The following is a 27,643-nucleotide window of genomic DNA, read 5'->3' as shown; positions in this document are numbered from 1 at the left end:
ATCGATTTTCTATTACAAGTATATTCTGCTTGGATTAGATTTGAAATTTCAATTAAAAAAAACCACACTGTAGTTGACTGTTTTCTGAAGAATGAACATTAAACTTCTCAAAGACTGAAGCTATGCTTTTCTCTTCTCACGCCCTCTTGACACCTTACATGTACTTAACACCGTAGGAACCCCTCTCCCATGTAAGTATACCATAAAGGTCCAGGAGGTCACTTCTGACAAAGATCTTTTCTTTTATATTCATATCTTGTGGGCAGTTTCATCTTGCTTCTTTACGGTTAGACAGATTTTCGTTTTGCCCTTTATTGGACCTTGTAACATTTCATAGGGAGAGATGGATGGGTGATCAGAGGATGACAAAACAGTATAATTTTATGGTTTATGTGATAGGAAACTCAGATCTTTGTTAAGTCCTATCTGGCACTGTTCCCTCTAATGTGCGTGGTCGTGCACCTCTTTTCATAATCTCACACAGCAGTTCTGGACTGTCACGCAGCAACAGTAGCACGTCCTATCTTCCTCTTGCCGCTGCCTAGGCCACTGCTGCTGCTTCTCCTCCAAAAGAGCAGAAGCAAAACTTCCTAACTCACTCTTGCGGGGCTGCAACCTCTGTACGCACAGTTGCTGGTCACATGCCTCCAACATCCTCTTCCTGTTCCAGGGCAAAGCTGGCAGCCACGTGAACAGAGGCTGTGGCTCTGTCAGAGTAAGGTATGCTGTTTTTCCACTGCTGCTTATTTGGAGAATAGTAGCGGCGAGGGCATCAGTAGGGCGAAGAGACAGGAGGCAGATTGTGATGAAAGGGGGGAGGACGACGAAAGGAAGATGCTGGATGGAAAAGAAAGGGGGAGAGAGAGGGGATTGCTACTGTATGGAAGGGTAGACACAAGGAGATACTGATAGCAGGTGAAATGGGGGGAGGGGGCAGAAACACTGTATAGAAGTAGGGAGGAAATAGATGACAGATTCTGGATGGAAGAGGGAAGAGAAAGAGGACAGATGGTGTGGGGGAGAGACAGAAAGGAGGGAGATAATGAAAGGGGGGAAGTGAAAGGGGAGACAGATGGAAAGGTGAGGTGGCAGAGACTGTATGGAAGGGGAGAAATACAGAGGAGGGAAATACTGATGGAAAGGGGAGACATCGGATAGAATGGGGAGAGGGGGAGAATTTTCAAAGCATACAGACTTACAAAACTAAGTTTATGTGCTTTGGAAATGAGCTTCATTATCTGTATTAACTGTACCTAATGTCTGGTTACTCTGCAGTAAAGGCTAGCAGACCTGATGCCCGGTGGCTATGTGGCAATCCACTAAAAATATTGATAGGTAAATCATTTTATATTTGCTAGTAACCTCAAAACTTCTGTCACTGTTCACATGGCCAACAGGAAGATGCGGGACTGGGGAGCTAATACTGACTAAGAACCAAGTGTTAAAATACCTGCACATATTTCCAGAATACTGCTTTAATATGATGCTTTACATTATTTTGGTGTGCATTATTTTGATTTTTTTTCTGGGACATAATTTTCTGGCATGTATACAGTGTGCATAATATCAGTAACACAGCTACTGGGGGAGGCAGCTGGTAGAAGGGGTCATTCCCTATTGTGTTCAAAAGTGCCCCTACAGTCCCCCCCTTTTTTTTTTTTTGTTCTTACAAGGGAAGCAATATTCCCTCTAAGCTCTGTTAAATGTCCAGTAGCTGAGTAAAATTTATTGTTATATAAAACATATAGTTAAATTACATGTGAACAAACAGGGAAAGCAAAAGGCGCATGGCTAATGGAATTTTTTCCAACCTCCCTGCGAGAGATTATGTATATGTGTGTTTGTGCATGTCTGTGTTTGCATATGTAAGAAGAAGTACTCACAGTGTAACAGAAGACTTTTGCTCATGTTAATTCAGTCCTTTTCTTGTGAAGAAAAAAGTTTTGCTCACATCAACTTGGTCCTTAGAGGGCACATTGCTGTCAGATGGATGTCAAATATTTCATCCTTTTAATTTCAAAGGTCTTACGTTCCTGGATGGCTTTGACATTTCCTTTTAGTATTTTCATCATAAAGTCATTCATGCAATGCTCTGGTCTGGCAAAATGCTGTCCTATTTATCCAATCATCTGGACTTTTATGTTCCCTCTCAATCTGTGTGATCTTGTCAAGTCTCTGTACTTTCTGTTCCTTCCACACTGTATGCATGACTGTACTTGTTTTGCAACCTTCTTAGTTCCCATATTATCGAACTGCATTTCCCTTTATCTTTGGCAGGAGCCTTTTGTTTCTACTCATGTTTTATATACTGCCAACTCTCCCAAAGGATCCTAAGCAGTTAAACAGAATAAGCCCTCACATAAAAGGGAGTTACATTTTGTTAGCTATAATTTACATCAAACAAGTATAATTATAACGCAAACAAAAATGTTTTTAAGGCTTTTCTAAAAGCAAAATATTTATTTATTTAGATTTTGCTCATACCTTTTTCAATAGTAGCTCAAGGTGAGTTACATTAGCAACACAAGTACATTGTTTAAATTTGATCTTGTGGGCAGGCAAGAAGTAAAAGTCTAGATTAGATTTTGCCCTCAGTGCTCACAAGGCATTCAGTAGAACTAGACTTATTTGCTCTACCTACAAAAATGGATTGCGTGTCCACAGAATTGATACAGTACAAGCAGTTCTTGTACCTATGGCCACAGATACAGGTGTTGGTCAACAATAAATCACCACAAAACTCTGCCATTTATGTTTCAACATTTTTATTACAAACAGTTCAAATTTAGCACATTCACCATTCAAGACATATAAGTCAGATGTACATTATATCCAGTGAAGCGCTCACATCTCATATCATCATCAAACATTTAACTGTTTTATCCCCACCTCCCCTTTCTAAGTGTAAGTTTCATATTTTATCAATGAGAATCACAACTGTGTTTGTCCGTCAGATATAAAGCCATACCACGTGAAAAACGTGCATAATACAAGTATAGTAAATTCCATTCTCCTCGAAACTCTGGCATTTAAAGAGGGACTTGGCAAGGTGGCTCTCTTCTCTCATCTGACATTTAGCACAAGCTGTATGGGAAATGCCAGAGATTTCTCGGGAAACAAAAAGGAGTGACTCATACTTACCCTCTATCCACAAATGTTTTGAGACTCTTGGTCCAGATGACAATTACAGACATTAAGGCTGCTGAAGCTGAAACTACTGCTTCTGCTTTGGAAGGGAAGCCTGATTTTGTTGGCAGACCAGGTGCCATTGAGCCCAGATCAGCGGCTGGAACCCCCAAGACCCAGAAGCAAGATTTGAAGGAGGGTGCAGCTACACAGAGTCAAGCGTGCAGCTCTCCCTCCGAGAATGGAGGGATGATGATCAGGACTCTTTGGTTAGAGAAATACCAGTTGCTGATGATAACCTGACTCAAACTGCACAATATGCTACCAGTGAGAATATATGTGTTAGCGGGAAGTTGAAGAAACCAGCAGTAGTAGATATGGATGCCCTGTGGGAGGCAAACACGGTGAACTCTTCTCTTAAAATTTTGGTCTCAGGTACTAAAACTGAGATTGCATCTGTGGATTCAAAAGGTTGATGCACACGAACAGTTCTGGCAAAACATGAAGAGTGACTGGGGGAAACAGGAGAAGTTAGAGGAAGGAAAACAATTGGAAGGTGTTTTAAAGAAAGAGAAGTACTGCAATGTAAGTTTGAGCATATGGAAAAATCAAATGAGGAGAAACAACTTGAGACTACTGAATTTCCATGAACCTCCTCCTGTCTTCCCGATAGAGATGATACGGAAGTACTTTGTTGAGATATTGTCTGCCCCAACCGACAATATGCTTCCTATTGTGAGGGCTTAATATTTATCTATGGGAGAGCCAATGATGATCCTCCTTTGCTGCAATATGGATGGGAGTGAAGTTGGAACCACTCGTCACTGGAAAGAGCAAACAGCCCTGTTACTTCAAGTATGTTAAGCATCTTCCTGTGTATACGAGGCTAATGCAAATTCATGGATGACTGGGGAAATTTGGAAGCAGTGGCTAAAAAGAAGTTAGACACTAGAATGCGGGCACAAAAGCATCAGATTTTGTTGCTTTGTGGTAATTGTGCTGCACACAGTGATGATGTCAGGCTGTCTAACGTCAAGGTGGTCTTCCTGCCACCAAACACTACCTCTCTGATCCAACCTATGGATCACGGCATAAAGCGAATGCTACATACCTGTAGAAGGTATTCTCCGAGGACAGCAGGCTAATTGTTCTCACTGATGGGTGACGTCCACGGCAGCCCCTCCAATCGGAATCTTCACTAGCAAAGTCCTTTGCTAGCTCTCGCGCGCACCGCGCATGCGCGGCCGTCTTCCCGCCCGAAACCGGCTCGAGCCGGCCAGTCTCGTATGTAGCAAAAGAGATACAAGGGAAGACTCAACTCCAAAGGGGAGGCGGGCGGGTTTGTGAGAACAATCAGCCTGCTGTCCTCGGAGAATACCTTCTACAGGTATGTAGCATTCGCTTTCTCCGAGGACAAGCAGGCTGCTTGTTCTCACTGATGGGGTATCCCTAGCCCCCAGGCTCACTCAAAACAACAACCATGGTCAATTGGGCCTCGCAACGGCGAGGACATAACTGAGATTGACCTAAAAAATTTACCAACTAACTGAGAGTGCAGCCTGGAACAGAACAAACAGGGCCCTCGGGGGGTGGAGTTGGATCCTAAAGCCCAAACAGGTTCTGAAGAACTGACTGCCCGAACCGACTGTCGCGTCGGGTATCCTGCTGCAGGCAGTAATGAGATGTGAATGTGTGGACAGATGACCACGTCGCAGCTTTGCAAATTTCTTCAATGGAGGCTGACTTCAAGTGGGCTACCGACGCAGCCATGGCTCTAACATTATGAGCCGTGACATGACCCTCAAGAGCCAGCCCCGCCTGGGCGTAAGTGAAGGAAATGCAATCTGCTAGCCAATTGGATATGGTGCGTTCCCCCACAGCCACTCCCCTCCTATTGGGATCAAAAGAAACAAACAATTGGGCGGACTGTCTGTTGGGCTGTGTCCGCTCCAGGTAGAAGGCCAATGCTCTCTTGCAGTCCAATGTGTGCAGCTGACGTTCAGCAGGGCAGGAATGAGGACGGGGAAAGAATGTTGGCAAGACAATTGACTGGTTCAGATGAAACTCCGACACGACCTTTGGCAAGAACTTAGGGTGAGTGCGGAGGACTACTCTGTTATGATGAAATTTGGTGTAAGGGGCCTGGGCTACCAGGGCCTGAAGCTCACTGACTCTACGAGCTGAAGTAACTGCCACCAAGAAAATGACCTTCCAGGTCAAGTACTTCAGATGGCAGGAGTTCAGTGGCTCAAAAGGAGGTTTCATCAGCTGGGTGAGAACGACATTGAGATCCCATGACACTGTAGGAGGCTTGACAGGGGGCTTTGACAAAAGCAAACCTCTCATGAAGCGAACAACTAAAGGCTGTCCTGAGATCGGCTTACCTTCCACATGGTAATGGTATGCACTGATTGCACTAAGGTGAACCCTTACAGAGTTGGTCTTGAGACCAGACTCAGACAAGTGCAGAAGGTATTCAAGCAGGGTCTGTGTAGGACAAGAGCGAGGATCTAGGGCCTTGCTGTCACACCAGACGGCAAACCTCCTCCATAGAAAGAAGTAACTCCTCTTAGTGGAATCTTTCCTGGAAGCAAGCAAGATGCGGGAGACACCCTCTGACAGACCCAAAGAGGCAAAGTCTACGCTCTCAACATCCAGGCCGTGAGAGCCAGGGACCGGAGGCTGGGATGCAGAAGAGCCCCTTCGTCCTGCGTGATGAGGGTCGGAAAACACTCCAATCTCCACGGTTCTTCGGAGGATAACTCCAGAAGAAGAGGGAACCAGATCTGACGCGGCCAAAAAGGAGCAATCAGAATCATGGTGCCTCGGTCTTGCTTGAGTTTCAACAAAGTCTTCCCCACCAGAGGAATGGGAGGATAAGCATACAGCAGGCCCTCCCCCCAATTCAGGAGGAAGGCATCCGATGCCAGTCTGCCGGGGGCCTGAAGCCTGGAACAGAACTGAGGGACTTTGTGGTTTGCTCGAGATGCGAAGAGATCCACCAAGGGGGTGCCCCACGCTTGGAAGATCTGGCGCACCACTCGGGAGTTGAGCGACCACTCGTGAGGTTGCATAATCCTGCTCAACCTGTCGGCCAGACTGTTGTTTACGCCTGCCAGATATGTGGCTTGGAGCACCATGCCTTGACGGCGAGCCCAGAGCCACATGCTGACGGCTTCCTGACACAGGGGGCGAGATCCGGTGCCCCCCTGCTTGTTGACATAGTACATGGCAACCTGGTTGTCTGTCTGAATTTGGATAATTTGGTGGGACAGCCGATCTCTGAAAGCCTTCAGAGCGTTCCAGATCGCTCGCAACTCCAGAAGATTGATCTGTAGATCGCGTTCCTGGAGGGACCAGCTTCCTTGGGTGTGAAGCCCATCGACATGAGCTCCCCATCCCAGGAGAGATGCATCCGTGGTCAGCACTTTTTGTGGCTGAGGAATTTGGAAAGGACGTCCCAGAGTCAAATTGGAGCAAATCGTCCACCAATACAGGGATTTGAGAAAACTCGTGGACAGGTGGATCACGTCTTCTAGATCCCCAGCAGCCTGAAACCACTGGGAAGCTAGGGTCCATTGAGCAGATCTCATGTGAAGGCGGGCCATGGGAGTCACATGAACTGTGGAGGCCATGTGGCCCAGCAATCTCAACATCTGCCGAGCTGTGATCTGCTGGGACGCTCGCACCCGCGAGACGAGGGACAACAAGTTGTTGGCTCTCGCCTCTGGGAGATAGGCGCGAGCCGTCTGAGAATCCAGCAGAGCTCCTATGAATTCGAGTCTCTGCGCCGGGAGAAGGTGGGACTTTGGGTAATTTATCACAAACCCCAGTAGCTCCAGGAGGCGAATAGTCATCTGCATGGACTGCAGGGCTCCTGCCTCTGATGTGTTCTTCACCAGCCAATCGTCGAGATATGGGAACACGTGCACCCCCAGCCTGCGAAGTGCTGCTGCTACTACAGCCAAGCACTTTGTGAACACCCTGGGCGCAGAGGCGAGCCCAAAGGGTAGCACACAGTACTGGAAGTGACGTGTGCCCAGCTGAAATCGCAGATACTGTCTGTGAGCTGGCAGTATCGGGATGTGTGTGTAGGCGTCCTTCAAGTCCAGAGAGCATAGCCAATCGTTTTGCTGAATCATGGGTAGAAGGGTGCCCAGGGAAAGCATCCTGAACTTTTCTTTGACCAGATATTTGTTCAGGGCCCTTAGGTCTAGGATGGGACGCATCCCCCCTGTTTTCTTTTCCACAAGGAAGTACCTGGAATAGAATCCCAGCCCTTCTTGCCCGGATGGCACGGGCTCGACCGCATTGGCGCTGAGAAGGGCGGAGAGTTCCTCTGCAAGTACAATTTGGAGGTTTTGAGGCCAAATTGAGGGTGTATCCTTGCCGGACTATTTGGAGAACCCACTGATCGGAGGTTATGAGAGGCCACCTTTGGTGAAAAGCTTTCAACCTCCCTCCGACTGGCAGGTCGCCCGGCACTGACACTTGGATGTCGGCTATGCTCTGCTGGAGCCAGTCAAAAGCTCGTCCCTTGCTTTTGCTGGGGAGCCGAGGGGCCTTGCTGAGTCGCACGCTGCTGACGAGAGCGAGCGCGCTGGGGCTTAGCCTGGGCCGCAGGCTGTCGAGAAGGAGGATTGTACCTACGCTTGCCAGAAGAGTAGGGAACAGTCTTCCTTCCCCCGAAAAATCGTCTACCTGTAGAGGTAGAAGCTGAAGGCTGCCGGCGGGAGAACTTGTCGAATGCGGTGTCCCGCTGGTGGAGCTGCTCTACCACCTGTTCGACTTTTTCTCCAAAAATGTTATCCGCACGGCAAGGCGAGTCCGCAATCCGCTGCTGGATTCTATTCTCCAGGTCGGAGGCACGCAGCCATGAGAGCCTGCGCATCACCACACCTTGAGCAGCGGCCCTGGACGCAACATCAAAGGTGTCATACACCCCTCTGGCCAGGAATTTTCTGCACGCCTTCAGCTGCCTGACCACCTCCTGAAAAGGCTTGGCTTGCTCAGGGGGGAGAGCATCAACCAAGCCCGCCAACTGCCGCACATTGTTCCGCATGTGTATGCTCGTGTAGAGCTGGTAAGACTGGATTTTGGCCACGAGCATAGAAGAATGGTAGGCCTTCCTCCCAAAGGAGTCTAAGGTTCTAGAGTCCTTGCCCGGGGGCGCCGAAGCATGCTCCCTAGAACTCTTAGCCTTCTTTAGGGCCAGATCCACAACTCCAGAATCATGAGGCAACTGAGTGCGCATCAGATCTGGGTCCCCATGGATCCGGTACTAGGACTCGATCTTCTTGGGGATGTGGGGATTAGTTAATGGTTTTGTCCAGTTCGCAAGCAATGTCTTTTTCAGGACATGGTGCAAGGGAACAGTGGACGCTTCCTTAGGTGGAGAAGGATAGTCCAGGAGCTCAAACATTTCAGCCCTGGGCTCGTCCTCCACAACCACCGGGAAGGGGATGGCCGTAGACATCTCCCGGACAAAGGAAGCGAAAGACAGACTCTCAGGAGGAGAAAGCTGCCTTTCGGGAGAGGGAGTAGGATCGGAAGGAAGACCCTCAGACTCCTCGTCAGAGAAATATCTGGGGTCTTCTTCCTCCTCCCACGAGGCCTCACCCTCGGTGTCAGACACAAGTTCACAGACCTGTGTCTGCAACCGTGCCCGACTCGACTCCGTGGAGCCACGTCCACGATGGGGGCGTCGAGAGGTAGACTCCCTCGCCCGCATCAGCGAAGCTCCCTCCGCCGACGTAGTCGGGGAGCCTTCCTGGGAAGCGACGGCAGCCGGCACCGCACGCGGTACCGGCGCCGGAGACCTCACCTCGGGCGATGGGCCAGCCGGCGCCACGCTCGACGGTACCGGAGGCGCAAGCACCGCCGGTACCGGAGGGGTAGGGCACAACAGCTCCCCCAGAATCTCTGGGAGAACGGCCCGGAGGCTCTCGTTCAGAGCGGCTGCAGAGAAAGGCATGGAGGTCGATGCAGGCGTCGACGTCAGAACCTGTTCCGGGCGAGGAGGCTGTTCCGGGCTGTCCAGAGTGGAGAGCATCGACACCTCCTGAACAGAGGGTGAGCGGTCCTCTCGGTGCCGATGCCTGCTGGGTGCCGACTCCCTCGGCGACCCAGAGCTCTCGGTACCGACACGGGAAGGGGACCGGTGACGATGCTTCTTCGATTTCTTGGAACGAAGCATGTCACCGGAGCTTCCCGGTACCGACGAGGAGGACGTAGAATCCAGCCGTCACTTCCTCGGGGCCGAGGCCGAAGGAGGTCGGTCTCGGGGGGGCTGTACCGCAGGAGCCCTCAGGGTAGGGGGAGACCCACCCGAAGGCTCACCGCCACCAGCAGGGGAATGGACAGCCCTCACCTGCACTCCTGACGATGCACCACCGTCCGACGACATCAGCAGACGAGGTACCGGTACCACCGACGTCGATGCAGCTATCCGATGTCTCGGCGCCGATGCAGAGGGCCGATGCCTCGATGCACTGGCAGCCGAGGATGAAGCTCTGGACGCTGAAGACGTCGATGCACACGATACCCCCGGTGCCGATGCCGACGAAGAGCCCGAGAACAAAACGTTCCACTGGGCCAATCTCGCTACCTGAGTCCGCCTTTGCAAAAGGGAACACAGACTACAGGCCTGAGGGCGGTGCTCGGCCCCCAGACACTGAAGACACGACGCGTGCCTGTCAGTGAGCGAGATAACCCGGGCGCACTGGGTGCACTTCTTGAAGCCGCTGGAAGGCTTCGATGTCATGGGCGGAAAAATCACGCCGGCGAAATCAAAATCCGAAATGACGAAAATGAGCACCAAAAACTTTGAGGGAGAAAAATCTCGACCGAGGCCGAAAAGAGGCCTACCCCGACGACGAAAGAAAACTTACCGGGGCAAAGACTGGAAATACGGGTAGGGGCAAACGAAACCCAAGGGGTTTTGCGGAGCACTTCCCGAACAAAATCAAATATTTTCCGAAGAAAAAACACGTCGATTAGACAAAGGACGCGCGAGGTCGACTCTCCGGCGCTTGACACGGCGAAAAACACAGCCGTACCGAGTGCGGACGAAAGAAGGCTGGCCGGCTCGAGCCGGTTTCGGGCGGGAAGACGGCCACGCATGCGCGGTGCGCGCGGGCGCGCGAGAGCTAGCAAAGGACTTTGCTAGTGAAGATTCCGATTGGAGGGGCTGCCGTGGACGTCACCCATCAGTGAGAACAAGCAGCCTGGCTTGTCCTCGGAGAATAGCCAATTTCAAACAACATTATCGGGCTCTTGTGCTACGTCGTCTGATGAGCGTTATGGATGACAAGACTGGGAAGGATAAACATACTGTTGAACTGGCTCGTAATCTATCACTGTTGGATTCCCTACATATACCCGGAATCATGTTACACAGGCAACCATTGTGAACTGCTACAAGCGGGCAAGATTTGTTAGGGATGTGGAGAGGGAAGAAACAGATGCAGCTGTTGCAAACGCGTACAACAAACAGCCTATTGACATTCCAGCTGGTGTTACTGAAGAGGAGTTTCATCACTACGTAGCTGTTGATTACGATCTACAAACAAATGACGACAGCACTGATGTCGAGATATGCGCCTACACGCAGGCAACGGCTGATGATGAAATGAGCAGCGAGGCACATGCTGACGAAATTCAACAACCTCCTGTCACTTTTGCAAGAGCGCTGGAGAGTCTCAACACCGTGCGGGCCTATCTGGAGGCCCCTGGATGTCAGTGCTATGACAGTTTTTACAGTCTGGCAGACATAGTCTATGGAACGCACAGACACAAGAGTGTACAGAGGACAATGACTGATTACTTCAAGTCCAGCCCTCGCAGAAACAGGAATACATCATCGCAGAAGGCGGGACACGTTTGAGGGAAGGAAAAGGAGAAGCTGGAGGAGCCCACAGTGCTTTCTTTTCATCACTGCCGTCGCCACTCGCTGCCACTAAAAGTAAAACAGGTAAACACGTGCCGGGGAAGGGGGGGGGGAGAGAGGAGGGCTGTCATAGGGAAGCTCAGCTGAGGGCGGGAAGGATCGGAGCGAGGAAACTTCCCAGAGCTGCTTGGCTGCAGTGCCAGGCAGCCCTGCATTTGGGGGGTGGGCAGCAGCAGATAATGGCCTGGGTGATGGCACACACAATGAATTTCTCTTTTTTGTTCTGGTTTTTTTTTTTTTTCACACTTTGTGGGGTTCCTGCAGAGGTTTGGTCTGGATTTTATGCAACGAGGTCACTGCATGAAAGAACTGAGTGAAACGTGTTGAGAAAATGTTAGCTACTCAGTTATTCTCTCTTCCTTGGATTGCCTTCTCTGGGAATGGACTTGTGAGCATTTCACAATGTGTCCCTGAACCCTGCTTTAGGTTCATACAAATAATGATTCAGCATAGACATTGCTCTTTGTAAAGGATTTGTTCTTTTTCCAGACCTTGTTGCAGTCTTAGCCTCTTAGCCATGTCCAAGTCAAATATTAAGTTCAGGATGTCCAAATATATATGTTTGAAAGCATTCCCAAGTTCACGGAAGTCAAAGTAATTATTTAAAATTACAGAGGAAATACCAACTTTATTTCTATAGCAGTGGTTCTCAAGCAGGTCTTGGAATATGCCCTAGACAGAGGGTTTCATGATATCCACAAAAAAATGCCTTACAACCCTTCATTTCTCTTGCATATATTTGCAGGTAAACATACATGTTGATGGTCTGCATTTTCCGTATGGGTGGTATATTGGTGTATTAGGGTCTGCCCAGTGTAATATTTATGTTACAGTAAGGTTGAGTGTGTTTTTGCACAAATTTGTGCACAGTAACATAACATACATAGTAGGTGATGGCAGAAAAAGACCTGTACGTTTCATCGAGTCTGCCCAACAAGATAAACTCATATGCGCTACTTTATATGTATACCTGACCTTGATGTTTTGCAGTTGAGCGATTGTGGTTAGTATATGCTTTGAGCAACCACTTTATTCTTTGACATATGATACATATCTAATATCTACATTTAATAAAAGGTATTAATTGTAACTTTTATTTTTACTTTTTCTGTGTTAGACAATTATGGATGTAAGCTCCGCCCCTGGCCCCACCCCTAACCCACCCCCTTTAGCCTCCCCAAACAGTTGGGCCACCGACCGCCTATGCTTGGGAGGGTGCAAGCAAGTTCAAAAATTTGTCTGCAGAGAGCTGAGCACTAAACGGCACAGAACCTTTCAGTGCAACTTTCTTCAGGTGAGAGCTCAGATCAAAGGAATTCTAATACTCGTCACCAGAACATATAAAAACTGTGGTTAAAAAAGTCTTACGATATCGAGACAATTAAGAAAAAGAGGCTATCTAGAATTATCAACCTTCAGAATAGCTGTCCAAAGTTTCATTTATGCTCAGTTGGATTATTGCAACATGATATATATGTATTGGTTGCCCCTGTCTTATTAAAAAAGCTACAAACTATTCAGAACATTGCTACAAGATTGATTTTCTCTGCTCATAAGACACAGTTATGCCATTGTAAAGTTTATGCTGGTTACCGGTAGAAGCTAGGATTCAGATTAAATTGTGAACGTTGAAATTTAAAATTCTTTATGGTTGCCCTCTTTTAAACGACTACTTTAATTGGTTCTCCTTCCAAAGTAAGATCTACGGCATTATGTAATTTGCCTACTTTACAGTTCCCTAATCCTAAAGGTTTGATATTAAGAGTTATCTTTTCTTATAGATTTGACTGTCAAGCCTCTCAAATATGAAATATCTTGCCCAACAAATTCAAACTATTACAGTTTCTTACATTCCAAAAAATACATGAATCTTAAAAAGATGCGCTTTCAGAATTAGACTAGATCATCTTTGTTTAGCTTCCCAGTAATATTCCAGCTTCTTGTTTTGTAATCCATTTGAACTGTAGAGGATATAGTGGAACATAAGAGCTCAGCAGACATTCTCTTCAGATGCCAAGTGGGATTGGCAGGAAGGTTCCTGACTGCTGGGCCTATGTTTCAGCCTTTGAATGGCATCATTTTAAATCTCCGGTGCTTGATATGCTTGGGTGGCATTTTTTTCTGTCAATGTCACATCTAGGAGATGACAAGTTCTAGCCTTAAATAGCATAGGCCAGAGGTTCCCAACTCCGTCCTGGGAGACCTCCAGCCAGTCAGGTGTTCAGGACATATTTTCGTGCATACAGATCTCTCATGTATATCCATTGGGGCTATCCTGAAATCCCGACCGAATAAGGGTTCCTTGAGAAAGAGATGGGAATCACTGGCATAAGCAAACTTTGTGATATCTGTGGGCATCTTGTGGTTTAAACAAGGGCAATATTGAGCTGCTGGACTTCATAGCCAGAGTGAGCAAATCTTTCCAGAAAAATCAACCAAATTTTTCTCAGAAAAATGATCTTAAGGCCAGTGAAGCTGGTTCCATTAAAACAACTCTTGGGGATCAGCAGCTGCACCTAAAAAAAAAAAAATACAAACTTTTGCATGCTGTTTAAGAGACTAGTTTTTTTTTTTTTGTTACATTTGTACCCTGCGATTTCCCACTCATGGCAGGCTCAATGCGGCTTACATTGGGCAATGGAGGGTTGTGACTTGCCCAGAGTCACAAGGAGCTGCCTGTGCCTCAAGTGGGAATCGAACTCAGTGGACAGGAGAGTCAAAAAATGACTGAAGATGGTCCATCTCTCAAAAAAAAAAAAGTCAACAGTGGAAAAAGGGATACCAATACAGAGTTGTGTCCATATGCTGCTCCAGGCAAAAATATAGACTGGGTAATGGAGGGGGCCTAACTAGGACTGCGATTACAAAAGAAACTGCAGGTTTGTGAGAACCTTTTCCAGAAGACTTTAGGAGATATGCTCTCAGTGTTGTGAAAAAGCATCACCTGTATTTATGACTGGACATCCTGAGTGCCCTCAGAGAATGCACTGTACCATATCAAATACAGTATCAGCATGTTAATATGCATAGTAATGAAAATAAATCCCGACTTACAAAAGAGGTTGAGAGGACCATGGTACAGCCTACGATTATGGAGGCCAGCACTACATCAGGGGGGATCTCAGAACCACTGCGGCCCAGAATAGGAGGGAACATCTCAAAAACTGCCCACTCTAGGTATAATGTGTGGAGGTACGGTACAAACATTCCCAGTAGGTTTATCAGGACAAATCTCACTGTGGCACCTAAAAGGAAAAAATATATAAAAACATCCTTAGGGTTTGTGAACTCCAATACAAAGTTTTATATGAAATTAGCATGTGTCAGACCAGCACAGGCATAGATTGCAGTGAGCATAGAGGGAAAGCACACTCTCCCTTCTCCCCCTCCCCCCCTACAATGTTATAGGTGTTAATGCTGAATTGATTTCCATGCTCCCACTACTAATATTGGATTAATGTAATGGATTGGATTACTGTAATGCCATTTACGCCGATGCAAAGAACAAATCATTAAGAAACTCCAAACTGCCCAAAACACTGCAGCCAGACTCATATTTGGAAAAGCGAAATACGAAAGCGCCAAACCCCTAAGAGAAAAACTACACTGGCTCCCACTAAAAGAATGAATTACACTCAAAATCTGTACTCTGGTTCATAAAATCATTCATGGCGAGGCCCTGGTATATATGTCAGACCTCATAGATTTACCAACCAGGAACACAAAAAGATCATCACGCACATTCTTGAACCTCCACTACCCCAGTTGCAAAGGACTTAAATATAAATCAATATATGCATCTAGCTTCTCCTACATCAGCATGCAACTATGGAATGCACTACCAAATGCCATAAAAAAACGCACGACCTAGCAGCCTTCCTGAAATTACTAAAGACCAACCTGTTCAAAAAGACTTACCATAATGATCCTTCATAAATGACCTGACATCAAAACTCTACTAGAACCAGACAAAATCGAACTCTCTATACCTGTTTGCTTCAATCAATTTGTCACTAATGAACGTTAATGCACTACCCCCTTATCTCTCACGACTGAAATGAACTGTTTATCTAACTTACTTTATAATTTATTTCAACATTCATGAACTTTCAATGTAATACTATTTTGCATTTCACCTCCGGAAATGGCGTTCGCCATTACAGCATAATGTAAGCCACATTGAGCCTGCAAACAGGTGGAAAAATGTGGGATACAAATGCAACAAATAAATAAATAAATAAATATGATTTCTTTACCTTTGCCCTTCCTAAGTAAGCAGGCAAGCTACACCTATGCAGGTCACAGAGTTTAAAGCATAGGACAGGCACTACACCTTTAATCTTAGCTCATTACTGGTATAGGTGTGGCATTCAGTCAGCTGTGGTGAAAAAAAAAAAAAAAAAAAAAAAGAGGGGCAGGCAATGCCACTGTCTGTATAAGAGGGCTGAGATCCCCAGACTTGTAATACAGCAGGCTTCCTAAATCTTGAAATATAGCTATTTTGTCCAGCTGAAATAACTTAAATTGACTATATTATAAAGCTGAGCTCTCAATCTGAGAGCACATCAGACTTACAAAATGCAGCAGACTTCTATGGTTATATGCCATACAGCTGACTTTTTCCAACTTCACAACAGCATTGAACCCATTTTTATTGGAAAATAGAGGGCTCGTTCCTTGCCCAAGATCTGCGCTCTGCAGCTTCAAAATACAGCTGAGCTCTTCAGAGTTACAATATAGCATACTTCATAAAACAAACACAGCTGTAATCTTTAACCTGAAATATTGCCTATCAGGATGGAAAAGGAGATAACTTCTTCAATTATAAAATACAGCTGGCTTCTTCCTCTTTGAAATATAGGTGACTCCCTCAGCACACTGAAATAGCTAACTTCACTTGTATTTTAAAGTTTAAGCTAGCTTTTTTTTTTAACACAGCTGATCATTTGCTCAGCCTGAAATACATCTTAATCATTCAGTTTAAAGAAACAACTGAATTGAAGAGATTGAAGTATATCTGATTTCTTCAGGCCACAGACGAAGCTCCCTTATTCAGCTCTAAAATAGCGGTGAATCCTGCAATTCTGAAACACAGCTAACTTCTACCACTCAATACAGGTGATTTCTGCATCTTTGAAATACAGCTGATTATTTTCACTTAAAATACAGTTGACTCCTTTAGGTTGAAGAGATCAATATCAATTTAGTGTTTATATACAGTGAATGATACATACCTGTAGCAGGTGTTCTCCGAGGACAGCAGGCTGATTGTTCTCACGACTGGGTGACGTCCGCGGCAGCCCCCACCAACCGGAAAGAAGCTTCGCGGGACGGTCGGCACGCAGGGCACGCCCACCGCGCATGCGCGGCCGTCTTCCCGCCCGTGCGCGACCGCTCCCGCCAGTTGAATGACTAGCAAAAGATGAAACACACAACTCCAAAGGGGAGGAGGGAGGGTAGGTGAGAACAATCAGCCTGCTGTCCTCGGAGAACACCTGCTACAGGTATGTATCATTCACTTTCTCCGAGGACAAGCAGGCTGCTTGTTCTCACGACTGGGGTATCCCTAGCTCTCAGGCTCACTCAAAACAATAACCCAGGTCAATTGAACCTCGCAACGGCGAGGGTACAACAGAAATTGACCTACGAAGAACAACTAACTGAGAGTGCAGCCTGACCAGAATAAATTCGGGTCCTGGAGGGTGGAGTTGGATTTACACCCCAAACAGATTCTGCAGCACCGACTGCCCGAACCGACTGTCGCGTCGGGTATCCTGCTGGAGGCAGTAATGAGATGTGAATGTGTGGACAGATGACCACGTCGCAGCTTTGCAAATTTCTTCAATAGTGGCTGACTTCAGGTGGGCCACTGACGCTGCCATGGCTCTAACACTATGAGCCGTGACATGACCCTCAAGAGCCAGCCCAGCCTGGGCGTAAGTGAAGGAAATGCAATCTGCTAGCCAATTGGAGATGGTGCGTTTCCCGACAGCGACCCCTAGCCTGTTAGGGTCGAAAGAAATAAACAATTGGGCGGACTGTCTGTTGGGCTGTGTCCGCTCCAAGTAGAAGGCCAATGCTCTCTTGCAGTCCAATGTGTGCAACTGACGTTCAGCAGGGCGGGTATGCGGCCTGGGGAAGAATGTTGGCAAGACAATTGACTGGTTAAGATGGAACTCCGACACCACCTTCGGCAGGAACTTTGGGTGGGTGCGGAGCACTACTCTGTTGTGATGAAATTTGGTATATGGAGCATGAGCTACTAGGGCTTGAAGCTCACTGACCCTACGAGCGGAAGTAACTGCCACCAAGAAAATGACCTTCCAGGTCAAGTACTTCAGATGGCAGGTATTCAGTGGCTCAAAAGGAGGTTTCATCAGCTGGGTGAGGACGACGTTGAGATCCCATGACACAGTAGGAGGCTTGATAGGGGGCTTTGACAAAAGCAAGCCTCTCATGAATCGAACGACTAAAGGCTGTCCAGAGATGGCTTTACCTTCCACACGATAATGGTAAGCACTAATCGCACTAAGGTGATTCCTTACTGAGTTGGTCTTGAGGCCAGACTCTGATAAGTGCAGAAGGTATTCAAGCAGGTTCTGTGCAGGGCAAGAACGAGGTTCTAGGGCCTTGCTCTCACACCACACGACAAACCTCCTCCACTTGAAAAAGTAACTCTTTTTAGTGGAATCCTTCCTAGAGGCAAGCAAGACCCGGGAGACACCCTCAGGCAGGCCCAACGCAGCGAAGTCTACGCCCTCAACATCCAGGCCGTGAGAGCCAGGGATGGAAGGTTGGGGTGCAGCAACGCTCCGTCGTTCTGCGAGATGAGAGTCGGAAAACACTCCAATCTCCACGGTTCTTCGGAGGATAACTCCAGAAGAAGAGGGAACCAGATCTGATGGGGCCAAAAGGGCGCTATCAGAATCATGGTGCCGCGGTCTTGCTTGAGCTTCAGTAAGGTCTTCCCCACCAAAGGTATGGGAGGATAAGCATACAGGAGGCCGGTCCCCCAATGGAGGAGAAAGGCATCCGACGCTAGTCTGCCGTGTGCCTGAAGTCTGGAACAAAACAGAGGCAGCTTGTGATTGGTCTGAGAGGCGAAAAGGTCCACCGAGGGAGTGCCCCACTCTCGGAAGATCTTGCGTACCACTCTGGCATGGAGCGACCACTCGTGCGGTTGCATGACTCTGCTCAGTCTGTCGGCCAGACTGTTGTTTACGCCTGCCAGGTACGTGGCTTGGAGGAGCATGCCAAACCGGCACGCCCAACGCCACAGCCCGACGGCTTCCTGACACAGGGGGCGAGATCCGGTGCCCCCCTGCTTGTTGACGTAATACATTGCAACCTGATTGTCTGTCCGAATTTGGATAATTTGGCAGGACAGCCGATCTCTGAAAGCCTTCAGTGCGTTCCAGATCGCTCGGAGCTCCAGGAGGTTGATCTGCAGATCCTTTTCCTGGAGGGACCACAGACCCTGGGTGTGAAGCCCATCGACATGAGCTCCCCACCCCAGGCGAGATGCATCCGTCGTCAGCACTTTCGTGGGCTGTGGAATTTGGAATGGACGTCCCAGGGTCAAATTGGTCCGGATGGTCCACCAGAGCAGTGAAGTGCGGCAACTGGTGGAGAGGCGGATGACATCTTCTAGATTCCCGGTGGCTTGGAACCACTGGGAAGCTAGGGTCCATTGAGCAGATCTCATGTGAAGACGAGCCATGGGAGTCACATGAACTGTGGAGGCCATATGACCCAGAAGTCTCAACATCTGCCGAGCTGTGATCCGCTGAGACGCTCTGGTCTGCGAAGCCAGGGCCAGGAGATTGGTGGCCCTCGCTTCGGGAAGGTAGGCCTGAGCCGTCTGGGTATTCAGCAGAGCTCCTATGAATTCCAGAGACTGGGTTGGCTGGAGATGGGACTTTGGGTAATTTATCACAAACCCCAGCAGCTCCAGAAGTTGAATAGTGCACTGCATGGACCGGAGGGCTCCTGCCTCCGAGGTGTTCTTGACCAGCCAATCGTCGAGATATGGGAACACGTGCACTCCCAGCTTGCGTAGGTAGGCCGCTACCACCACGAGGCACTTGGTAAACACTCGTGGGGCAGAGGCGAGCCCAAAGGGCAGCACACAATACTGAAAGTGCCGTGCGCCCAGGCGGAATCTGAGATACTGTCTGTGAGCTGGCAGTATCGGTATGTGAGTATAGGCGTCTTTTAAATCCAGGGAACATAGCCAATCGTTTTCCTGAATCATTGGCAGAAGGGTGCCCAAGGAAAGTATCCTGAACTTTTCTTTGACCAGGAATTTGTTCAGGCCTCTCAGGTCTAGGATGGGACGCATCCCCCCTGTTTTCTTTTCCACAAGGAAGTACCTGGAATAGAATCCCTGCCCTTCCTGCCCGGGTGGTACGGGCTCGACCGCATTGGCGCTGAGAAGGGCGGAGAGTTCCTCTGCAAGTACCTGCTTGTGGCGGGAGCTGAAAGACTGAGCTCCCGGAGGGCAATTTGGAGGCAGGGAGGCCAAATTCAGGGCGTATCCGCACCGCACTATTTGGAGAACCCACTGGTCGGAGGTTATGAGAGGCCACCTTTGGTGAAAAAATTTTAACCTCCCTCCGACCGGCAGATCGTCCGGTACGGACACTTGTAGGGCGGCTATGTTCCCATGGATCCAGTCAAAAGCCCGTCCCCGGCTTTTGCTGTGGAGGCGCCGGGGGCTGCTTAGGCGCACGCTGTTGACGAGAACGAGCGCGCTGGGGCTGTCCCTGTGCCTGACGAGGCCTTCGGGCCGGCTGGTTGTACCTACGCTTCGCAAAAGAATAGGGTGCAGCCTGCCGGGCCCGGGAAAAACGTCCACCTGTGGAGGTGGATGCTGAAGGCGCCCGGTGGGAGAGCTTGTCGAGAGCGGTTTCCCGCTGATGCAGTTGGTCCACCATCTGCTCGACCTTCTTACCAAAAATGTTATCCCCCCGGCAAGGGACGTCGGCCAGTCTCTGCTGGGTGCGGTTGTCCAGGTCAGAGGCGCGCAGCCATGAGAGCCTGCGCATCACTATACCTTGGGCCGCAGCACGAGATGCCACGTCACAGGTGTCATAAATACCCCTGGACAGGAACTTTCTGCACGCCTTCAGCTGCCTGACCACCTCCTGATAAGGCCTGGACTGCTCCGGCGGGAGCTTCTCGACCAGGTCCGCCAGTTGTTGCACATAGGTCCGCATGTGAATGCTCATATAGAGCAGGTATGATTGGATGCGGGTCACGAGCATGGAGGATTGGTAGGCCTTCCTCCCAAACGAGTCCAGAGTGCGAGACTCCCGCCCCGGGGGCGCCGAGGCGGTATCCCTCGAACTCCGTGCCCTCTTGAGAGCAGAATCCACGACCGCCGAGTCATGGGGCAATTGTGGCCGCATTAGCTCTGGGTCAGAGTGGATCCTGTACTGGGACTCTGCTTTCTTGGGAATGGTGGGGTTAGTTAATGGTCGCACCCAGTTCCGAAGCAGCGTCTCCTTTAGGACATTGTGCAGCGGCACCGTGGAGGACTCTCTAGGTGGTGATGGATAGTCGAGGACCTCGAGCATCTCGGCCCTCGGCTCTTCCACAGAGACCACGGGGAAGGGAATGCTGATAGACATATCCCGCACAAAGGAGGCAAAAGAGAGACTCTCGGGAGGTGAGAGTTTCCTCTCCGGTGAAGGCGTGGGGTCCGAGGGAAGGCCCGTAGACTCCTCTGAGGAGAAATATCTAGGGTCCTCCTCTTCCCCCCACGAGTCCTCATCCTCGGTGTCGGACATAAGCTCATGTAGCTGAGTCCTGAACCGGGCCCGGCTCGACGTCGAGGCACCAGGGTCTCGGTGTCGTCGAGCGGTGGACTCCCGCGCCGGCGGGGACGGAGCTCCCTCCATCGACGTCGACGGGGACTCCACCTGCGTGGCGGTCGAGACCGGCACCGCAAGCGGCGGCGGTGTCGACGGCCCCGGCGCCGGGCTAGAGCTCGCCGGCGCCACAGTCATCGGCGCCGAGGGTGCCTGGCGCATCAGCCCTTCCAGGATCCCCGGAAGGATGGCTCTGAGGCACTCGTCCAGGCCCGCTGCCGGGAAAGGCGGTGGGGCCGGTAGGGGTGTCGGTGCCAGAAGCTGCTGGGAGCCAGGAGACGGCACCGAGGTGCCGGAACCCCGACGCGTCGGTACCTCCACAACCGACGGAGACCGCTCCTCTCGACGGTGACGCTTCGGCGTCGCCTCCTCTGCGACATCGGGCTGCACCGAGGGCGACCGGTGACGACGCTTCTTGTCTTTTTTCCGATGCCCGTCACCGGCGCCGGAGGGCATGGAGGAGGAGGAGGTCGATCCCCCTCGGTCTCGAGGTACCGGGTCAGACAGGGTTCGGTCCCGTGGCCCACGAGCTGAGGGAGTGACCGGGGCCGACTGCCCACGCGGCCTCTCACCCCCACTCTCACCGGAGGACCGGCGGGCCGACGGGACCTGTTCTCCTGGGGTCGCTGCCATCGGTGCCGATGTCTCGGGCATCGATACCGGTACCGAAGGACCGGGCGTCGATACCGATGCCTTCGAGGTCGACGTCGAGGGGCCGGCGCAAGTTCCAAAAAGACGGTCCCGTAGAACTTGCCTCGCAACCTGAGTCCGTTTCCGGAGACCGAGACACAAAGCACACGACTTGAGATTGTGCTCTGGCCCGAGGCACTGGAGGCACCAAGCGTGGGTGTCGGTCTGCGAGATCGGCCGGCCGCAGCGACCACACTTTTTAAATACACTCGGGACCTTCGAGGACATCAACGGAAAAATCGCGTCGGCGAAGTCAAAGTCGTCAATGGTGGCTGAAATCACACCACGAAAAAGCAAAACGACCGTGCGGCCACTAGGCCGCAACGCGGCGGCCCCGCTGGAAGCGAGGGAAAAAAGGGAGCGCGTGCCCCACACGTGCAGGGTTTCTTTTTTTCTTTTTTTTTTTTTTGGTAAAAAGAAACCGGGCGGTAACGAAAACCGTTAGTAAAAAGTAGAAAAAAGCACGATCAGCGTACACGCGATCGAACAATCCGGCGGCTGAACAGAGAGAGCGGCAAGGCACGACTCTCTCCAGGCGCGGAAAAAAAAGGAACTGGCGGGAGCGGTCGCGCACGGGCGGGAAGACGGCCGCGCATGCGCGGTGGGCGTGCCCTGCGTGCCGACCGTCCCGCGAAGCTTCTTTCCGGTTGGTGGGGGCTGCCGCGGACGTCACCCAGTCGTGAGAACAAGCAGCCTGCTTGTCCTCGGAGAACACTGTATCCCCTGAAAGGGTTCGCCACAGTTTAGTGAGCAATTTGCTTAGAATTACAAAAAGTCAGTATAGATTCATGGGTTATGAGAATTTTACAAACATTTTCATACATGTCAGAGATTCATTATCCATTGAATTAAGACTAGTTTACGAGCACTTTCTGTCATTATCCATCATGGAGATATTAACAGTTTTACATAGGGACTTCATTCAGGAAAGTTTTCAGTTTCTTTCTAAAAGTAAGATAATTAGATCTGAGGCTTGTGGTGGGTAGGGAATTCCAGAATGGGATAATTATAAAAGAAAATAGGGTGTCAAAATATTCTTGGTACTTGGTGCGCAGAGTTATCAGGGATTGTTGCAATCATGCAGTGTCCAAATAACAAATCTTTGAAGGTGATAGTTAGTGTCTCCAAGGTAAGTTCATATACAACTTGGAATAGTAGGCAGATAGCTTTAAATTTGATTCTCTTCGGAGTGGGAAGCCACTGTAGAAATTTCAAGCAGGGTGATTAACATTTTTTCAGTCAAAAATCGGGTGGGCAAATATGTTTTGGATGAGTTGGAGCTTGGACATCAATTTACTTGAGAGTCCTGTATATAGTGTATTACAATAGTCAGTGTGAGATAAGACTAACATTTGGACAAGTAATGTAAAGAATGACTGATTAAAGTATGATCAGATCAGTTGTAACTGTTTAAGTTTGTAAAATGTTTTTTACCACAGTTGGTTGATTTGTGGTTCAAGGTCAGGGAGGAGTCTAGGATCACTCCTAGTACCCTAGATTGTTTCTCCAGGGGATACGGTTACCATGTTAGGAGTAGAATCATGTGGACTATAGAACCATAAGAGTTTGGTCTTATTTATATTCAGGTTTAGCATGTTCTCGTTGGCCCAGTTTTGAATTCAGTCTATACAGTGGGGATAGTCTAGTGATGGTTTCCGTCAGGTCAAAGAGAACTAGTATTAACATAAAGAAGATGTCATCTACATACAATAGTAAAAGTTCATCCTTCAGCAGGCTGTTTGAGAGATGACATGAATACACTGAAAAGGATTGGAGAGAGTGGGGTGCTTTGTGGCACACTGCAAGGTGGTTTCCAAAATTGTGGCAAGTTCGTTTTTGAAGATGCAGTAGCTTCTGTCAACCAAAAAAAATCATGGAATCAGTAAAGTACTGGACCCCGACAGACCGATCTAGCTCAGTTTATCTAATAGAAAGTCATGGTCTACTGCATCAAAGGTAGAGGATATGTCAAACTGCAGTAGTACAGTTTGCTTACCTACCAATAACTGATCTCACATGGGAGGTCAAAATCAACAGAAGAGTTTCTGTGCTGTGGGCACTCCTGAAGCCAACTGAATAGGGAAGTAAGCAAGGGTGGTCGCCAAGATATTCCAAGAGTTGCTTGCTAACAATGTGTTTCGATTAGTTTAATGAAGATCAGTATGCTAGCCACAGGGCGGTATCTAGCAAGTATCTATGGATCTAGACCTGCTGCCTTTTTGGATGCACTATTTGGCAGCACTATTTTGCTCACACCTTTTTCAGTAGTAGCTCAAGGTGAGTTATTCAGGTACACTGGGTATTTTTCTGTTCCTGAAGGGCTCACAATCTAATTTTGTACCTGAGGCAATGGAGGGTTAAGTGACTTGCCCAAGATCACAAGGAGCAGCAGGGGGATTTGAACCGGTCACCTCTGGATGTCAAGAATGGTGTTCTAATCAAGATCAGGGGCTAAGGAGGATGACTATCAGAAGAGCAGTACAACTGGCTACAATCTACTACTGCAGCTTTTGAAAACCACATAGCTTTGAAATGCAGTGGTAGCAGAAACGTCACCCGGTTGCGATGCCAGGGGGATTGGAGAGGCGCAAGCGAACTGCGAAGGTGCGACAGACTGCCTGAAAAATAGGTACTGGTGCCGCTGTCTGAAATCTGTTTGGGGGACAGGTTGCTCCCCTGGCATCCCACCTAGCTACGCCACTGAATGGTAATAGCAGCCAGTATGAGGGAAATATGTTGTGCTAGTCACCTTAGGCCAGTCAAGAAGGAGAGGAGGAAGGAGGACATCACAAAAAACCTAGCCACCTGCCTGGGGCTAACCCTGAGGGTCTATCCCCAGCACAGATCAGGTCTGCCTGCACCTAAGCATGTGCTCTGCATTAGCACTCTCCTACCACCGACTGGGTCCCAACTACCTCTAGGTGAGTCTCTCAAGGTATTCCCCAGTGATTTCTGGGTTACTGGGACCACACTCCCAGTGGCCCCACAATTCCTAGAAAGTACTCGGACCCAAAACACAAACCACCAGGATTCTTAGTCAGACCAGACAAGCAGAGGCAATAAACTAAAAATGTTTTATCATGATAAAAATATTGACCAGTGAACCATAAAAACAGATGGAACAAAAACAGCACATAACAGATAACTAAATATGGATCAATTATAAAACTATCTAAACATTTGTTCACTACCTGAATAGTACCTGAGGAGTACAGGAAATATAGCTGCTCACAAGTTATAGAATGTAACTGTTCACAGGGTCTCAGTGAAGAGATCTTTCTCTCTTCCTTCCCAATCTGAGACTGGGGAAAAGGTAGTATATCCTGGCTGAATTTGAGCTCCTGAGCCAATCAGAGCCCAGAACAGCAAATTTTAAAAGTAGCTGGCCACATCATTGCAGGTTACTTTCTCTGTGTTAAACTAAAGGAACAGTCATTTTTCTGGGATAAGCAGCATAAAATGTATTGTACTTTTTTGGGATCTTGCCAGGTACTTGTGACCTGGATTGGTCACTGTTGGAAACAGGATTCTGGGTTTGATGGCCTTCAGTCTGTCCCAGTATGGCAATACTTATGTACTCTAACAGCTTTAAACAAACATGCACCACCTGCTGGCCAAACTAGAGAAAAGCACTTCAAGAAATAACAGTTTACAGGTTTAAAAACCCACTGTTTTGTCACAGGGACCATTCCTTCCCAATAACTAAATTTTTCAAGCTGGTCCTAGATTTAGACTAGAGTTGTTCTCGACTGTGTATGAACACTCATTACGACAAGAGAACTGCAGAATATGTATCATTTTATGTAGCAGCATCCTCTTGGGAGTAGCACAGCAAATAATGTTGAACTAGAAAGGAAAAGACCAATTTATTTTTTATAATCAAAAAGTCTTACCTTTTTGTGTAAATTCTCTATGGGTGCCCAGTTTTGTGAGTAAAGAAAATAGTACCCATATGGACATGAAATATGCTGAGCAAAGACCCTTCTGTATAAATATGATCAAACCAAAACACCAAACAATCAGAGAGACATCGAAGAACAGCTCCCCCAGGTAGTGAGCATTCATATTCTGAAAATTAAAAGAGGCAGAGCAAATGTACACATCAATAATCAACAAAAGGCAAATTTTCTCAGATAATGCTTACGAGTGAGGATGGGTTTGGGGGAGGGGAAGGAAAAAATATCATGACTAAATAACACAAAATAAACTCACTCTAAAATCCATTCACTGAAAAATAACTTCGGAAATTTTGCAGGGGTATGTGTGCAGAAACGGGCATGTCAAAAGATAGTACCTAGTTTTATGGAAGCCATGCATAGGTGTCCCACATAGGGGTATACGTTTAGCATATTGCTTTGTACCTGTAAAGCAGGTAAGGATTTGTAGAGCACTGTCCAAAATACACCCCGGGAGGTGGCTTTATAAAATACAAAATAAACTCACTCTAAAATCCACTCACTGAAAAATAACTTATAAAGAGCAATTCAAAAAAAGGAAGGAAAAGCCTCAAAGAACTCAAGATCTGAACAGATTTAAAGAGCTATAAGGATCCGATCTCTTATTTGTTCATCATTGGCAAAAACCTTCCTAATGATGATCGTCGTGGAAGACTCCGAACGATAACTATGACTAAGACACCCCGCCGTCTGGGACCCTGAAGCAGCTAAGCAAAACGCTGGCCATTGTTGGCCCAGGGGCATATGGCCAGCCTGTTGAGTGTTGGCTTGGCTCTGATCCTGCACTTCATATAAGCTTTTTTAAGATACGTGCTTTTTTGTTTGTGCATCACCAAAGTTGGATAATTAATAATCTATATATGGATGAAAATAAACAGAGAACAATATTAAGAAAAGCTATTAAAACAATTTTAAGAAGATTTTTGCCAATGATGAACAAATAAGAGATCGATTGGATCCTTATAGCTCTTTAAATCTGTTTAGATCTTGAGCTCTTTGAGGCTTTTTCTTCCTTTTTTGAATTGCTCTTTATAAGTTATTTTTCAGTGAGTGGATTTTAGAGAGTTCATTTTGTATTTTATAAAACCACCTCCCGGGGTGTATTTTGGACAGTGCCACACTGATCCCTGGAAAGGGGAGTTTAGTGGTATACAAGACCTAATTAGAATTAGAATTCCCTCAATGTCAGAGAGATATTGGGAGAACTCAGAAATCTGAGCTATCGGGGTGATTGTGTGTAGCTTTGGATAGAAATTATGGATGCAATGTTTAGCCCTTGAAACAGCCCGATAGTGGCGAAACAGGGTTCTCCTGTTGGGCGTTATGATTAACGTATGCTGTTGAGAATAATTCGCATTTGCTGCACCACTACTATCCAAGCTAAGTAACGATTTAATGTTTACTTCACCGGAAGAAAGGCAGTTTAAATGAGCCTCTACCATAAGGTACTGTGAAAGGTGTATTTACACGTAATTCATGAATCAGAAGCGTGGCGTTTTTTTTTTTTTCTGAAGACTAGTGATTGAAGAGGAGCTCTCTGGATTTTGAAAGGTTTGCCTTTAAAGAGACAACTCCATGGTTTCTGAAGTCTTTTTTTTCTCCACAATTATATTCATGTAGAATTGTGACTTTACACCTCCAATACTGGGGTTTATAGGGTAGAATTTTTTTTGATAATAGTTGATTTACATTCTACTTATTCCAATATTGATACCGGTAATTGAAATCACCCATTATTATAATTATTTTATTTATTATATTTCAATTTCGCAAATACACAAAATTGATAAGAAAAATCAGTAAGTGAGGTTACAATATCAAGCAAAATCTATTACCCATCTACTTCCTCAAATCCAATATAAGTCCACATTTAGGAGTTCAAAATATAAGTAATAGTTGAAGAACTTAAGGAAATAAAGAAAATAAAACACAAATGGTAGATAGGCGTGATTAGGACATTCTTTTGTTTTCAAACACTGTTTATAGTTGGTGAAACTGTTCCAACTGTCCTTCTAGATGTTATAAATGTTTCCAGTTGGGAGGGATCATAA

The 27,643-nt window shown here is 47.8% G+C and overlaps 1 protein-coding gene across 3 annotated transcripts in view; it reads right to left on the bottom strand.

Moving 5' to 3' along the window:
* ERMP1 (endoplasmic reticulum metallopeptidase 1) overlaps nt 1–27,643 on the bottom strand; it is a 182,226-nt gene that overhangs the window by 56,658 nt on the left and 97,925 nt on the right. For all 3 annotated transcript variants that reach the window (XM_030193791.1, XM_030193789.1, XM_030193790.1), the window contains 2 exons: nt 25,530–25,704; nt 14,129–14,319 (listed from right to left, as the gene is read on the bottom strand). In XM_030193791.1, the coding sequence (XP_030049651.1) occupies nt 14,129–14,319; nt 25,530–25,704 (366 nt within the window). The remainder of the gene's footprint in view (nt 1–14,128; nt 14,320–25,529; nt 25,705–27,643) is intronic.

The sequence above is a fragment of the Microcaecilia unicolor genome, chromosome 2 (genome assembly GCF_901765095.1).
Source record: "Microcaecilia unicolor chromosome 2, aMicUni1.1, whole genome shotgun sequence".
NCBI classification, from domain to species: domain Eukaryota; kingdom Metazoa; phylum Chordata; class Amphibia; order Gymnophiona; family Siphonopidae; genus Microcaecilia; species Microcaecilia unicolor.
The sequence above is the reverse complement of the archived record's forward strand: the minus strand, read 5'-3'. Positions and strand labels throughout refer to the sequence as shown.